A 17,748-nucleotide genomic window follows, 5' to 3' on the forward strand; every position below is an offset into this window, starting at 1 on the left:
ACAACAGGTACTCTCTAGTAAATTAGATGAAGCACATAATTTTAAGTTAAATACAAGAGAGATATACTTAAGATCTTTTAAGGACACAGAGTTTGCAAACGAGTATATATAAAACTGAGTATGTATAAAACTGAACTCTGTTAAGAGTGTAACTGGGAAATAAGAGCAAAATTTTCAGTACATGATCCTTAAGCTGAGAGAACATTAGAGAGAATAAGTTGTAACCATGTACTTAAAGACTGATGATGTACACAGACAATATTTAAGTTGGAGCTAAATGTCGAATGTTAATCCAGACATTTGCTAGCTTTTGAATGTTTCATTTTGCAATGTTAATAATATTCATTTAGCGTATGTTATCTACTTTTCTTTGCAGTATCTTGGACAGATGTACTTGAAATTTGTTTAAGTAGGTAAGTAGGACTTATAAATGAATGATGTGCTTTTTTTCCTAAGTGACATAATAGCAAATAATTGTGGAAATATCTTGGATACATAAGCAGAACCACTCTCTTTATCAGATCAAAATAATGCTTTTCCTGCTTTCCTTTCAGTCACTAACGTACTACATTAGGAATAGATATGATATTCTGAAGCTTTTGCTTTTCCAGATCCACCAGAATTCTTCTGTGGTTCTCTAAGTCCAAATTATTTTAAATTCCCAATTACCAATCAAATTCCAGACTAAAAAAAAAGTTAATATTGCCAACTTAAAAGCACATTTTGTATTCTTTAGAAAGTATGTACATAGCATTGATTTCATCACATCCTGCAACAGGGAATACTGATGTTTATTAGTCCATCTCATATGACAGACATTTTTTTGCTGTAGCTTTCTTACTAGAGAAAAATAAAAAGTGCACAAACAGAAACAGATCCAATATGCACTGACCCTTTATGCTATTAGAGCAGGCTGTTCTGCATGCATGCATAAAAATAATAATCAGTCATTAATAAACACTGAACATTTGTAATGAAGGTCTGGCTCCAAGACCAACTCAGTCTGAGCATCTTCAGTGGATTGCTATAAGATCATATATCTCAGCTGTAGAAAGGCTAAATGGAAGTTTTGGTGCGCTGCAAGCCAGCTGCATCAGTGTAACTTATTCCCTCTAGTCAAGCAATGCCAATTTCAGAAGCAGCTATTATCCATGCCCTTTCTTTTAGTTGGTTTTTTTTTTTTTAATATTCTAAAATACTGTTACAGAAGAATTGGAATTGGAAACATTGCTAATTAGTACCTTCCTTTGAAGACTAAGATTTTAAATTACTCCTGATCTATTGCTGAGTCTGTTAAAAAAAAATCTGGTATCCCCACTCTAAAGCAGCACTTCATTCTCTTCCCTTGGAAAGGGAAGGGATAAGCGTCCCTTAGAAGTGTCTCTCTTCCCAGACTGTAGTCTGAAACGAATTTGGCACTGGATCTCTACAAAGATGCAAGGCAGGAAGAGTAGTTGTTGCTGTACAAATGTGCAATAAGGGCTCTCCAAAACACGTAACTCCTCTGCATCCACAACCTGATGCAGCACAATTATGCAGTTCAGCTGCCTCATGAGCCTCAATACCTTTAAAGAACAGCATAGGATTTTCTCTTTTTTAATTAATTAAAAGGACCATCTGATAGAATATGTAGCACACAATCCTAAATTAGGTTAGAGGATTAGTTTAGAGGATTTATCATGTGTAGTTTGCATGTATTCACAGAATGGAGAACAAAATTCTCATATTAAATGGGGGGTAATTTTTAAGGAGATCCATTTTTAAGGAGATACTTAGTGTCAGAATCTGATGCCCAGTACATACTTAAACTGTCTTGTCTAATCCTTTGTAAATTCCCCTGCCAACATAACTAGATTTGTGCCACTGCTTCCACCGGCATCTTTAGTTGAGGGAATCCCAGGAGTGTTACCAGATCATTTTATACACTGCCAGTGTAATGGATTTATCAAACCACTGCAAGCCAACACGACTTAGAGCAGAGCCAAGGACACCATAACTTACGCTGAGGGTGGACTTGGCCCTTCGCAGCATCACTGTCCTGGGAAGCAGCAAGACGACTTGATTGTTTTAAAGCTCTAGTGGGTGGTACCCACAGGAGTTTTGCAAATCACCCAAGTATCTGGGCCAGTCTCCTCAACTCAATCACTGCACAAATGAACGTGACCACAAGCGCTGTGGTGGTGACAAGGGAGAAGAAGATTTTCCACAGGCCTTTGTGGTCCATTTCTATCAAACTAAGACAGACATGGGAAATGCTAGTACACTGATTCTGTAAATATAGATATACTACCCTCTGTTTTGAATTTTACAAGATGTAATTAATTTACACAATGTAATTTTAATTTTTACAAGACAGGGATAAATAAGACAAAAATGGATAAAAGGAATTTGCTTTTCCATATGTTTTCGTTTAATGACAATTATTTATCATATCAGTTTTATTAAAGGATGTTAAAACAAGAAGGCACAAGCCTTTGTCGAGGAAAAACTGCTTGTTGCAGTGTTTCAGCTTGGCTTAACTTTAGGGTCACTACCTCTGGAAACCAAGGTGAGCTATGGCATAGGAGGGTTAACAAAGATTTCCAGGACAGAAAATACAAAGTTTGACTTAGTGCAAATGATACAGCACCCTCCTGAGGCAGTCACAGGCATCCAGATCTGCCAGACAACTAGAAGGCATTGGTATTGGAAAAAATTTGCCTAAAAAAATGCACCGAATCAATGCACCTGACTTGCAGGTTCTCCTAGAGGCAAGTATGAACAACATGGGAGATACTAACACGTAGGGCTTGTGTAAGGCTGTGAAATTTGTACTTCTTTGGTTGCTGGGAAAAAAGTTAGCCCGATACCAAGGATTAACAGCCAGGATTCAACCAATGCAGCTTGTTTGGAAGCTAACTGTTAAAAAGATTTAAGTAAAGAGCTGATATGCCTCAACCATAGTTTCCAGAGTTGCTAATAAAGCCTTCATCTGTTCTCCAGGGAAAAAAAAAATGTTTGCAGATATTTCTTGAAGAAACTGTGGTAGCTTTTGAAAAGTTTCTAGCTCTCTACAATATGTATCTACTAACCAATCTGCAGAAAACGTATTTTTTATCTTAGAGTTACCACGAGCCATTACTGGAAGCACACTTGAACAAGCTACCTCTCTGAGAGTTAAAGTAAAGGGTGAAGACAGATTATAAACGGAACAAAAATTCAGCAGCATCTTACTAAATAAAATCAAGCACAGTTCTCTCTTCTGACTGCAAAAATCTTGTTCTGTGCGTTCACAGAAGCTTTCAATGTCCTCTTCTGGATGAACAACACTCAAAAGTTCTTGCTTTACTGGGAGGGACTCAACATGATCCAGTGGCAATTTTCCAGCAAAGTCCCTCTGCTGTAGAAGGACTGGTCCTGCAGGGAAAATACAAACATTAATAATAACAGCACATTTGATTTGGCAGTTGAACAAGATTTTGGGTTGGTTTTTGCCAGAAGCTAGGAGTCTGTTTAAATTCTTTTTTGTGCTAAGTTACGTTGATGTAACTGTCGAGTTACACATTTGAAATACAATCTAGAACATGTACAGAGACCCTTTGTAACAGTTTCTTTATGATATTGTCTTAATTTTCTTACCGCTTTTGCTAGGTTGAAAGCCAAGGATTATTATGTAGGAATGGAAAAGAAATTCAAATGTTGCTTATCCTAAAAATTTCAAGTAATGATACACAGAGTACGTAAAAATGTAACGTTATTACTGTTGTAAAATTCTATTAAGTAATTTATAGACCAGGTTATTTGCCAACACTGATTCCAAATTAAAGGCATGTTACTCTGTTGGTCTTTATTTAACTTTTCTGGGTGGTGTGGCCAGCCTTGCCCTAGGCTATGCAGCAAGGTAAACTATTGAGGTAGGGATCCTGTTCTCCCCCAACATCTGAGTTTCAAAATTTGGTCTTAACAGACTTCTGAAATGCACAAAGTAATTAATAAATAGATTTAAAGTAAGTAAATAGGACATATTTTAGTACTTCAGATTGTACTACATTCTTTTGGAATCTCCTGTTTATTAGTACAATGGAGCTATTAATATATAAACAGCTTATGGATGTCTTGATAAGTTTAAGAAAGGGCACATCAGTAAGAAAAAATGAAGGCAGTTAACACACTACAGGTGGTGTTTTTCAAACATGAACACATCAGGAATCTTCTTACATAAATTTGGGTTACTATGCTAAAGTAATGATGTCATTTTAACTTGAATACATTTTCAGAAATTTATTTTAATTACAAAAGGTAATTCACAGCATTACACATCCATATTAGAGGTTTTAACTTTACTGTCATTAAAGCTGTATGGTTTTACTCCATCACTGAATATGCAATATAATTAAATTTTGCAAGCTGAATGTTTCTCAGAGAAAGTGAAAAAAGTTTTCGCAGAGATGTGTTCTAAATTATTGAGCTGAGTAAATCCACTCTGAATGGGTAGCATGCTTTCTACCAGTCTTGTCAGCTATTTGACAGGCCAAAACCCAGAGTGTGACAAAGGCAAAGATAAGGGTACACGCAGCCTTATAGTTGCCAGAAAACAGTGATGAATGCAAGTGCAAGTAGAGCTCTTCCCCTAGGACAACAGGATCATCCACCACCTATTCTTCACAACAGCCTAGGAAAAATGCACATCTGTCATTGCAACGCCATTTCCAATTGAGGAGCTGGGCTTACTACAATATTGGCTATTGCATCACTTAGACCGATTGAACTGAGCCCAGGTATTGGCTTGGCATGTCAGATACATGGTTCAGTAGATACATAAAACACCTGGGAGCCACAGAACTGAAGCTCAGCAAACAGAGGGGTAGATCTGCAGAGGAATGTATTGATTATGAGCCGGGTCTTGCACAACAGACACAGAAATAGCCTTTAGGGGGCAGGAGAAGACTGTAAATACAGAGGGTCTTATGCCAAGAACGAAATAAAATTTTGTTTCTCTACCTTAATTAAGTAATAGGCCATCTAAATACAACGCATTCTTCTGCCTCATGGCTATACATAGAATGATTTTTATTGAAAAAATCTGGACTCAGCATATAATGCACAGAGATTAAACTGACACAGTAGGTCACTGGTAAGGATATCACAAATACTCATTTTAGTAAATGAATTAAAAGAAGGAAGAGTTGATATCCAAGACCATTCTTCGCAGTTGTTTGTTAAAAAAAGCATGCTAAGTTTACTATATTGGTACAGTATATTTCAAGACAAGATACAAGTTCCCTGTTGCTGAACAAAAAATATTGTTCAAAACATTTATCATGTGTCTGCCTACGGGGCAATGTATCTTTTTTTAGAAACGAAGGCATCCCTCCCACTATTATCCCTAAACAGCAGTTATCACAATTACAATATAGATTCCTTTCTTAAACTAATTACCAAGCTGATTGTGTTCTTCAAAGACCATCACATTAATTTTCATAAATGCTGAACAAATTTCTGTTGAAATACATGATTATATTGAGATTTACTGATCTATTTTTGCATCGTGGTAAAAATAGATCACAACAAAAGAAAATCCTTAGCTTTGCTTGGTGACTAGGTAATCTTTATCTTCATTAATGAGTTTGGAGAATATAGTTACAATGCATGTGGTGTAAAATGCAGAATAAAAACATCACCATATTGGAAAAAAAATGTGAAAATCCTGGTTAATTTCATATTCAGCTGATCAAGATAAGTGTGAAAACAGTATTATTTTTTATTGTGACCAAAACAGCTTGGCTTAAAAATGTTTTAAAATAAATATTTCATAATAACATTGTATTTTAAGCAACTATTAAGAAAAACACCACGAACTTCATACCGACTCAGAACAGTGGATAATTTCCCTAAACCAGTTTAGCATAAATGCACTCACCCCCACGCTGAAGTAGCAGCTTGCCAATTTCTACATGTCCATTTGACAGTGCATCATGCAAAGGAGTCACCCCGTCCACTTGACTGAGCAGGTCTACCTCTGGACAACGTTGCAAAATTTCACGGACACACACTGTGCTGCCATGGTTACAGGCTTCATGCAAAGGCGTCCAGCCAGCATAGTCTGAATTATAAATCAAGGGAAGTTTTAAAACAGCAGAAGTAGTACTAAAATGTTAATAATGTCATTCATTAGACAGCAAAACACTTTACTTTGTAGTATTCATCATGGCTACAGTGGGAGTCTGTGATTTCAAAACAAGAAACTCTATTGAAAAACATCTGAAGAAAACTGAATTGCATTTTTAAAAATCTATAGAAAATGTGACATTAAAACCTCACTTTAGTTATAAATTAACCTTTCATCAATGCTTGCTATAAAGTCCTCATTTTGTGTTGTTTAAAATAATAAAGACAGTTTTAATAGTATAAATTTAGACTTTATTACCAAACAGATATTAATACAGGTTTTTTATCTGGCTTACTTACTTATTTCTGTAGAGAAAATTAATAACTTACCTTTAGCATTAATGTCTGTTCCAGGGGAAGAGAGAAGCTGAATCAATCTCTCCACTTTGTTACTTATGCAAGCTTTATGCAGGGCTGTCTCTCCTACCATAAAAAAAAAATAATAGATTACACTAGACTAGGCAAGATAGCAACTAAAGAAAATAATCAAAGTGCCTGGAACTAGGAGACCTGGCTATATGCCAGAAAATTCAATAATGAGTAAGATTTTTCTTTATCCTGTTTGACCATCTTTTAAGAAAATTCAAAAAAACCCACAGAGCTTCTGTTCCACCAGAGATCCAGCAATGAAATTGTATTGCAAACGGTTTAACACAGGAATTATCTCCCCCCAGTTCAAGGTTTAAAGCTTCAATCACACTATAAAAGCACCAAGTGATCACAGAACACGAAAAATACTGGGTTTTGAAGCAATAAAACTTTAGAGTGCAGTTGCCCTCCCTTAAATTTATTCATGAACCTACGTTAAAATGTATGGTTCTTTTTACACAGCATTTATAGCTTAATTCAAATGAATGTTTCTGGCTAAGCACGAGTGCCTCTACACACTCAAGTATAATTCAGAACTTCAAATCCACTAACAGATGGTTTGCTGTTTCTCAATAGGCTGTCTGACTTGGCTACAGTAGCAAGGGAGGGGGGAAAAGAGAGAGAAATAAATGATGGGATCCTAATAATAATAATAAAAAAGAAAATCCTCTGGAAAAAAAAAAAATCCCAAAGCCTTAGCACCACGTAAAGCTGAAGTGTGAAAAACTGAACAGCAAGTAACTGAGAACTGCTGCTTATATGTAAAGACACCATCAGTTTCGGCGTGATAAAAACTTCAGAGCCATTCTAAACGCTGTTTTGCTTTCACTAAATGATTAGGTTTGAACAAGAGCCAGAGGAAAATCTTGATGCCAGGTGAAAGATGATGCAACAAACATCTTAGAAATGAAAAATATCTCAGGCTAAATCTCTCAGCTTTTTCAATAAGATTTACATGGTATATTTTGTTATATTAATACCTTCACTATGTAAATCTGTCAGCTCCACACTCATTCTTTCAACAGAAGATACTACTTACAGTTTTGGCAGGGGAAGAATAGAAAAAAAACAGGGGTGGTTTGTTGCTTTTTTTTTTTCCCCCTTAGTCCTTCAGTTCACTTTTCTTTGTAGAAGTCTGCATGTAATAATTCACATCAATTTTACTTGCAAAAGCAATAACAAGAAAGGGAACCAATTTTAAAAATGCATGGTCTGGCTCTGTTACTGAAGCTCTCTTAAATCCCAAAAGAGGGTGAGATTTTTTTTGTCCTTCAGTGTTTGTGATATAATTCTGGTTTTAAATTTTTGAACAATTCCAGCTTGCTTTCGCCAGTGTTTTCCTAAGCCTTCTCTTGGGTGTCACATTAATATAGCTGTGTTTTAAGTGATATAGGTAAATTTCTGATTACGAAGATGACAAAAAGTAGTTCCAGCAGGTAATTCTGTTCAGGTAAAGGCTCATGTAAAGTACGATTTATTAAATTTGTGTAAAAGTAGGAACCAAATGAATTACTTCAGTGCTGTTTTATTCCTTAGGTACTTGGGTTCCAGTATAGCTAAGACAAAAGCCAAATGCCTTTCATAGTCTGGGCTGAATGCCTGGAAGAAAACAGTCCATATGCTTAACACAGCTATGTAACATAGCATACTCCTCAGTCTTTGTTCACAAAATGTCTAGGACTGAAAGAGATGAAGACTGAATTATACTTTCAAATCAGAAGACGTTGATCCTACCAAGCACAGGTTGAGGTGGATTAGCAAAGTAAGGCAGGCAAGACTGGAATGAGCTCACACAAGCTGTACACTGTATTTAATATCTGTGAGGGGGAGGGGAATGAAGAAGGCAGCTTTATTCCACCATATATACAATTCTTCCTTTTAAACAGACACCAGAAAAAAGAAGCATGAACCATAAGAAAATAATTCTTGGGCATAAGCCATCATTTTAGTTCAAAATTCATCAGGACCAGATTTTTAAACCTGAAACTGTTGATTCTAACCATATAAATTTCTTAACGTAAATTAGATACATAGAATACCTTTAGCATTTCTCTTGTAAAAATGTACCTCTTCAGCCAAAAGGTAGCAATTCTCTTTGCTGTCTGCAGCCTCAACTTCTGCTCTTGCTCCAAGCTCCTTTGTCAATGGAGGGCACTTATTAAAGATTAGGTCACTGAAAAGAGAGCAAAGGAGACATGTCTAAAATCACTGTTTTGTATTTTAAGATAATGTATATGTACTTAATGCTTTTGAATGTGTATATACAGCATACTTAGACCTAGCCACTTCAGAGTTATTTCTGAAATGTCTTAATTACATAATTTCTATGTCATTTAATTATAACTGTATTTAAAACAGTAATAAAATTAAATTACCCACAATTAAACTTTCTTTAAAGGTAATTCTATGAATGGTTCAACTTCTCGATGTACCCTTTAAATTTAATAGTGGGATAATAGAACTACATCAATATGCATATACACTGAGATGGAGGATGGGGAGAAAGGGGGAACCCCAGGCCAGAGGTGTTACAGGTTTACAATGGAGCTTTCTGTCAGTTGCAGTAATTTGTAGACAACAAAACAGGTCATATAAAGTTCAAGAAATGTGTCAGGTCAGAAGCTGTCCCCCACAGCAGAATAAAACTGGTGATGTTATAGGTATTACTTACGGTAGATCAGGCAGCACTTTGACTTGGTTCTGCTTATCGCCATTTAGCATCTGTAATGCCCTTTGAGACTCAGGGCATGGAAGCTGCCCTATTTTCTTTTCCTTTGCTTTGTGTATCTTTCTTGTCTCATGCATCCCTACTTCTCGCAAAGCAGGCAAATAGGAACAGACCTGTTGCAAAAGTAACATTTTCAATGACTTTGTATACAGCAAATTAAAATGCATTTTCTTTCGTTGCACTTCATGCAAAGCAGTCATCCACCATCCACGTGTTGCTGTATCCAAGTTTTTAAATATATGATCCCTAAATGATTGCGTATAGAGATTGTTTGAAGTTGTCTTCTGCAATCTTTTTTTATGTTCTTGTAATTCACTCTTTATGCTGGCCTCAGAGGTGGGTGGGTTGCATCTGAGCCAGAAAGTGGGAAATTCTAGACCTCTCTCTTGTGTTCCTGGTAGCCAAGAAAATATTCATCACTTTAGTTGGACATAAAACTGAAGGAAAGCTAACTGATTCTCAGGTAGTTAATGACAGTATTCACAAGCTCCCTGCTCCCAACCCAGGGAGTAAAGCCCAGGGAGCAATTTGGTAAAGAAATACTCACTCCCCTCCTTCATCTCTTCCAAGATGAGGGGTTGGATTAACCCTTTGAACATTTTGAAGGTAATAAGCTAGTCATCTCTTAGGTGTTCTCTCATTATTAAGATAGCTTTGGATGTTGTGGATATTTTGGCTTCTTTCCAGGAATACCGAGCTTCCAACCCACCTATACTGCTTGTTTTAAAAAAGTCATGTAAGTTTCTGAAGTTTGGCAAAAGCATAGGAAAAAGTCCAGTGAAGGGACTCATTCAATCATTACACAATGATTCTATCTGAAGAAAGATATTAAAGAAGTCTTTGAGTGTCTAGCAGATCACTGTACTTTCTGCAGGTGAGGGACATCTTACTTGTGTCTTCACTGTACATTTACCATCAGGGAGTAGGAGGTCACCATTTGAACCCATAGAAAAGCCTAGCTGGTAAGATGCTGTATGAGAAGAGCTGGCAAAATTGGACGATACTTTATATTTACTGTATGGAATGAGAAAGGAGGCACAGTAATGCTAAGGAAAGCCACAAAAAGCACACAAACTTGATTCAAGCCCTACAAAAATTTACATTTAAGTAGTTGCAGAGAGTGATCAGTAGTCATGGTAATACTAAAAATAGCAATTGCTGCTGCATATGTGTTGGTAACATACATTAAATATTAGATATGTAGTTGCTGTATTTTTAAAATTCTGACAGTCTTTTGTTTGAGCTCTGTTTAAACACAATCTATTAATAAACAATGATCCCTGTTCACAATAAACTCCTGTAAAATTCAGGAAAACTTATGTATGGAAAATGTTTAAAGGTGTAAATTTGTTTTTCTTTTGACTCTACCTGCAGAATTTTAGGACATATAGAAAGTTATGGATTCCATATTCTGTTTAGTCTTTAGTATTAAGATTACTGAAATGAGGCTCTAAGTTAGAGCCTGTCATTACTGTGTGATCACCCTGATTTGCCTGCATCCTGCCAGCAGTCATGGCTTTGAGAATGTCTTTCACAGCTTTCATCATGTATTTCCTCACCAACTATCACAAATTGCAATTTGAAGGCAGGAAAAGGTTTGCAAGTAACAGAAAGTTTTTAAGAGGAGAAAATCATAGGAATACACTGTGGTTCAAAATCATGAAATCTTGTATGTCACAAATGCTTGGACCCAGTAGAATAACAGAACAGACTGTCATCTCTTAAAAAAAACTGAAAGAATAGATAATCCAGGAAAAATCACACTGTATTTGGCATTTTTCTTAATTACAAATATAACATTCCAATAAAGTATTCACATCAGAGATTATATCTAAAAGCTTTCATTGTGACTTTTCATGGCAACTGCATGTAAACAGATTAATCAGGTGTTACAAATTCTCTGGCAAGAAAAATTTTACCATTGTTTTGAACCCAGATCTCAGACAAATTAAACGCAGTAGAGTCCATCTAGGGGTTGAAGACAATGCATGCAATGAGCATGACCTTAGAGCACAAATGAAAGGTATTTTCCAAGACTTTAATGAATCCAATTACTTGCAAAACACTTGTGTGATAGGTTATTAAGGAGTAGAATAGTTACTTACTATTTTCTGAAGAGAAAGAGGTTCTGTAGAAATACTTATATTCCTCTGTAAACACATTTTTTTAAAAACTGCTTCTGCAACAAACATCTGAAGCCAGAGGGATGGTATGGAACAAATGAACATTTTTAATTCACTTAAAGTAAAATCTGGATAAAAGCAAACGGTGGGGAAAAAAAAAAAAAAAAGGGCCTTAAAATGAGAATACACAAACCTGTACATCTAGAATGATCTAGAAGATAGCTCTTTCAGACTTTTTCTTTCTACTATTGCAGATTTAGAAGCTATTCTCCATGACAATTAGTAAAAATACTCATATTAAAAAAGATTTTATCCATCATCTGATAATAAGACAGGCTTCTAAGAGAATGGTCAATAGATTTTAAAAGGCAAAGTACCACTTTTTATGTAAAACTTTTTTAAAAAATGCTCTAAATACAATCTTATAAAATTTACAGCTTGATTTAAAAAAATTTTTTTTTAAAGTTATGCAAGTGATCACCTTTAAAATCCCTAAGTGACAAATGCAAACACAATTCAGACAAAATGTATAACATGTGAACACAGAAATCTGCAAGGAATGCAGGGTGCCCTATGAATTCTACATTAAAAGTGACAGATGTACCAAACAGTTCATACTGTTTAAAAAAACCCAAAATACACAGTGGCAGAAGAATATCTATCTATATCTGTCTCAATATCTATGAGGCATATGTCTGACCTACCTCTCTTTTTTTTGGAGAAGGAGAGAGAATGACTTTTCTTAGGGTGATATTTGTATTTTGATTCTAGCAAAATAATTTTGTCAAAATAGGAACTGCAACAGGTGGAAAGCAAGGTCAGCCATGAGGAAGAAAGTCTTTACTGTATTGAGGGAATATTCTGTTCTGCTAAGAAGTGCTCATACATTAACTGATCTGTAGACTCAATCAAAACAGAAACACAAGTTTTGAAAGTACATATATTTTCTACTCTTAAGGGCGACAGAATTTAGGAGAACTCTGCAACAAGTTTTTTGGGCTTTAAGTGCTGTGGACCAAACCAGGCAGCAGTCATCACCAATAGGTCAAAGAATCTTTACTCTTTATAACCAGATTGTGAATGCTGTTCTTGTGAATGTGCTCAATGAAGGAGAGCATAGAAAGTATAATTTTCAGTTTGTGTACAGGAATGTAAGAAAGTCTTACAGAAATATATATCCAAGATCCTCCCCATTATATGAAAGCTAGGAAACAATTGGAGAGGTGGCAGTAGTAGTATACTAAAAGCTCCATTGATTTAAATACTATAAAGTTCCAACTGATTTCACCTTCTAAGATCTAAGGCAGGCTGTAACCGTTCTGATAATTTGCTTTCTGTAAGACTGCAGTGGAACTATTTGTCTAGAGAATAAGACTTTGGTTTAATTTTTCCACGATAGTTCCTCTCAAGTGTCCAGGTAGGAGATGGCAGATACACCTTAAATGAAGCCTACATACACCTATCTCTAGAGAAAATGATGAATGGAAGCAGGATATCCATACAGGCACAACAGCTGAGTTACAGCCATTACAACTGGTGGGGGCGGGGGAAGCTTTGGTAGGAACTAAGTTTGAAAATGAAATTAAAAACATTCACTAGTTTTCATGAGATTATATTTTTGGTCTTTCGAGTTCCTTGTCCCCTAGCTGCTAAAAGGACAGATACCTCAACTGACATTCCATGTTAAATGATAATGGTTCATTTCAGTCATGACATTTCCCTTTATCTAGTACATTTCATGAAGAGAAACAATAGTGACTCATGGGACTAGTTGGAATTTTCCCTAACACCCCAAATAAAGTCTATTAAGTCTAAGGATTTGGAATGAGATACTGAAATGTTTCATTTGAATTCTGTATGGGTCAAAAAGTCCAGTGTAGCTTTTGGATTTACAGCTGAAGTGTCTTTAGCAAACAAGATAGTTTGTGGAGTGAAAAATTTCCTGTGAGAACTGGTCTGAACTAAGGTGTCTCCAATCACCCCTCTGAAGTTATGGCTTATTATGATATGCTTAAAGCTCTTCCTAAACTGACAAGAAAGCTCCAAAGAATTTTTTTTCCCTCTTCATATGTAGTCTCGCTTTCGCATAAACACCTATTGAGATTTATTTAGAAGGATTTTAATAAGAAACTCTGTTCTACTTGATCTTTGCTTGGGACAGGCAGACAGACATATACACACAATAAAAGAGTTTCTTGCATATGTACACATGACACTGTATGACTGCACAGCTGCAACAGAAGGCAAAATACAACTTGAAAGTAAGCCAAGGATTTTAGTTAGGACTTTATCTGATCAAAAGTCTTTCAGAGGCCTTTCAAGTACTCACCATCACATGAAATGGTAAGGTACTGTGCCAAATCATCACCTACTTGATGAAAGACATTTCTGTCCATAAGCAAACTTGAGATAATCCAATATTCCACTACAGTTCCAAGAATTGCATTTAATAGACCAGCTATTTCACACCTGAAAGCCTAAATGAAGAGGGGAAAAGAAAAAAAAAGTACCTATAGACATGTACTGTATAACAAATTCACACTGGTATGGTAGCAGTAATAACACTAGAGAACTCACTTCTTCACTGGTTTTTTCTGCTCAAAAGCTAACTATTGCAGCCAGGTCAACAAAATTAATGTGCCATTGATGCAACATCAATTAAGATTTGTCACTGGAGAAATAAAAGTTATTTGAAAACATCCTGTCTAAAACAACACACAAAACAGCATCAAAGCTTACAAATACAAAGTGTGATTTCTTTTTGAATTAGGTTTTGTTTAACTGTAAGATTTCAAGTACTGCATTTATGCTAGTTAACCTTGTCTTTATTTCAACAATTACACGGATTTGATTCTCCCTGCTCTATTCAGATTCTGTTTTCCTAAAGATTTCATCATGACATTAAAGCTCCTTTTGTGACTATCTATGTATGTCTGTACCAAAAGGGAAAAGGATGCAAGGTGTTAGTTTCCTGCACAGGAAAAACTTTCAAAGCCAGTTTGTGGGATCAGGAAAATTCCAAGGAGACTAGCAGCTGCAAATTTAGAAAGAACATACTTATGGGTATTAGCCTTACCTTTTTTTCCTGAACCTGCACAAAATGGTCATGTTTAGATAAAAAAGCAAAAGCGTATTTTCTTCAGGAGGCATCAAAACAATATACAGTACTTTAACATGCTATCCAGAAGGTACCGTGAGACAGATGAACATATTTGTTCACCCAGGCGAGAGCTTCACTTCATCAGTGTTGGTTGGGTAAAGCAGTGCTTCTAGTGTCTGAGTTAGTCTGTGCAAAGTCAATTCAGATTTGTCTACTCAACACCTTTCTGTACCACGTACAAATATTTTATGCAATGATTCTGAAATAAGTTATTCCTCTGATCACACGCACAGCCACAGAAAATTCAGCATTCATACATCAGTTTTGAAAGTGCAGATTGGAAGAATACATGCATCATAGTAGGAACACATGAAGTTCGTTTGCCCAAAGACACCTACCCAAGGCTCTACCAGAGAATCACTGCTGCTACACTACAGCACCAGCTGATATATTGCATTCCAGTGAAAAAGAATGACTACTTCAAAATGGACAATTCTAGGTAAGAGGGAAATTGGACTGAATATATACTTACTTATTTGTCAACTTTAGATTTTATGGAATTACTTAAAGGAAACAAAACTTCTCTGTCTTTTGTTATGGTCTCACACCACAGTCAATGGTTTGTCTCATACTCCTTTAAGAACAAAATATGTTCAAGGCTGGTTTAAAATAATTTAACAGGATTCCCTCAGGAGCTGAAAAGCACCAAAGACTGAAACAGTTTGAGTTTCATCAATAAATCAAACAGACATATGTAAAAGCAACAGAGACTGTGACACAGATGAGATTTATAATAAAAAGACTACAAAGTAGTTTGTTGAAAACCTACATAAATACTGTCCCTACAGTTAACAGTCGTACTTGTCATTCTAAAGAAAAGGAATAAACACAACTATAAATAAATGTTGTGTGGGGAAGCAGTATAATCTCCATCACTGAAGGCTTTTAAGAACTGGCCAGGAAAAATCTGTAGGAATGTGATCTTTCAGATCGCTTCCAGCCCGACTCTCTTACTCTGTTAAGTACTACTTGATCTGGTTTGCTCCTTGCTTTACTGTATCATAATACTTTATTGCAGACGAACTGTGGGATCTCATAATAAAAAAAGTGAGAATACTGATATGGCATGTTAACAACATGAAAATAATTTTCTTCAACTAAAATTTAAATATTTTAAAAGCTACATTACTCCCTACCTTCTGAGGATTCAGGAACAGAAACTCAATAACTAATTTAAAACATCTGAAATGCATTTAAATTTCCTTTAAGTATGCATACTTCTTTTATCATTGGACCCCAAAGCAAAATACTGGGTGAATAATTTAAATCCATCAATAGTTTTTTGCAGGAAATAAATTACACAAATGGAGCAAATAAGCACAATTTTAACAGAGGTAAGTGACAGGATCAAGGACATATAGATGTAATCTGAGGCAGCACAGATGTAAAGCACAAGCATTTACATTCTTTTCCTTGTTTTTAAATCACAAGTTTGTATTACTTCATCTATGAAATATTTTCAAGGAAAGGTGTGGGGAGCGAAAGCTGACCGTAAGGCAGCAGATTGAAATAATGACTGTTAATACTGCAAGTATTAATAATGTTTTACAGTAAGATATATAGCTGCATATTGCATGTGGCTGATACACTAGTTACAACTATGTTTGCTCATCTAAGTATCTCCGCACATTGACAAAGACAAACAAGATAGTGCCCACTGGTGTAGGTTTGGCTGACATTTTGGGGAAACAATGGTAGTACAAACCAGGAGTTACTCCTTAATGTTTTGAAATAAATAGCTCAACTCTATAAATGAGGGGGAAATGCTCTAATTTACTGAAAGTATCATCTGTTCGGAAAATATTTAATATCTTAAAAATATTTTCATTTTCAACCACTAATCAATACAGAGTAATGAAAACACATACAATTTCCATTAAACATGAGAATTGTTACCATGTATGACAGCACCAAGACCTTTTTTTTCCCCACTCTGCCCCCCAGCAAGTCGGCTGGGTGTGTGCAAGAAGCTGGGAGGAGGCGCAGACAGGACAGCTGACCCAAAATGACCAAAGAGATATTCCATACCATACAAACACGCTCAGCAATAAAAGCTGGGGAAAGGAGATGGAAGGAAGGAGATGGAAGGAGGGAATCAGGGCTTACGGCATTTGCCTTGCCAAGTAACCGTTACACGTGATGGAGCCTTGCTTTCCATGAAGTGGCTGGGCATCTGCCTGCCAATAGGAAGCACTGAATGAATTCCTTATTTTGCTTTGCTTGTGCTTGCAGCTTTGCTTCATTTTTTAAACTCTCTTTATGTGAAGCCATGAGTTTTCTAGTTTTTGCCCTTCTGAGTCTCTCCTTCGTCCTGCTGCAGGGCAGGTGAGCGAGCGGCTGGGTGGGGACTTACCTGCCAGCTGGTGTCAGCCACTACGCCACGCACAGCTAATTAAGTAAGATCTTTTTTCAAAACTGTCTTCAAAAATTGTTCTTATCGTTGAGAATCAAAGCTATCTCACTGAGAAAAGCACTGAAGTGGGAAGAGGCTGTTGACTGTGTTAGCATACAAAGGTCACGTCAGTACAACTGATGTCTGCCAGCTTAGCAAATGCAATTCCTACATTGCTGTTCCATTTAATGCTTTGCCAAGTCAAGTACAGTGCTACAGTGACAGAAGTTTCACAGTGTGTTTTAGTACACATAAAAGTTCTTACAGGAAAGCTTTTAAGTAACGGGAAAATTCATTTTAACTTTTTTACTTTGAATTATGGAGTTATTTTAGAGCTGTTCTTTAGAGTTCTTTTTCATGTGGCATAAATGTTTTTAGGGTTATACAGTACTCCAAAAGTGCCTAAAAGATACTTCAAAAAAAGCTATGGGAAGTGACAGATAGACCAGAAAGACATGTAGTTCTACAAATTTGCACCACACACATTTATACCAGGTAATGACACCTAAAACACAGAAGAAAACAAATTAGAAATATACAAGATGATGCAACTAAAAAATGGAATGAATGCCTTCTTCATGCCTTTGTCAGGCTATGTGAGACAGCTTTTAAAAAAAAAAAACAAACACCAGTAGTATGACAGATGAAAAGCATTTCTGATACTATCCGTGACATTGTGAAAAGCCATGCAATCGCTCAATGCTACTCAAAGTGTTATAAGCAATATTCATGTTCCTTCATAAATTCTAAAACTGAATTAATAGCTTTGATTCAAGGAACCTGGATCAGGAGTTTCTGGATCAAACCTATTTAAATAATATAATAAATA

General features: G+C 36.0%; 1 protein-coding gene across 1 annotated transcript; it reads right to left on the minus strand.

Annotated features, from left to right (window-relative positions):
- Positions 1 to 2,911: 2,911 nt before the first annotated feature.
- ANKRD32 (ankyrin repeat domain 32) lies at positions 2,912 to 13,844 on the minus strand (the record flags this gene model as incomplete). Its single annotated transcript, XM_009706462.1, has 7 exons — positions 2,912 to 3,396; positions 5,900 to 6,082; positions 6,478 to 6,570; positions 8,556 to 8,689; positions 9,188 to 9,357; positions 11,350 to 11,495; positions 13,697 to 13,844. Coding segments are annotated over 7 exons (1,359 nt in total), but the record flags the coding sequence as incomplete, so codon positions are not given.
- Positions 13,845 to 17,748: the final 3,904 nt, after the last annotated feature.

The sequence above is a fragment of the Cariama cristata genome, unplaced genomic scaffold (assembly GCF_000690535.1).
Source record: "Cariama cristata isolate BGI_N322 unplaced genomic scaffold, ASM69053v1 scaffold4228, whole genome shotgun sequence".
NCBI lineage: Eukaryota > Metazoa > Chordata > Aves > Cariamiformes > Cariamidae > Cariama > Cariama cristata.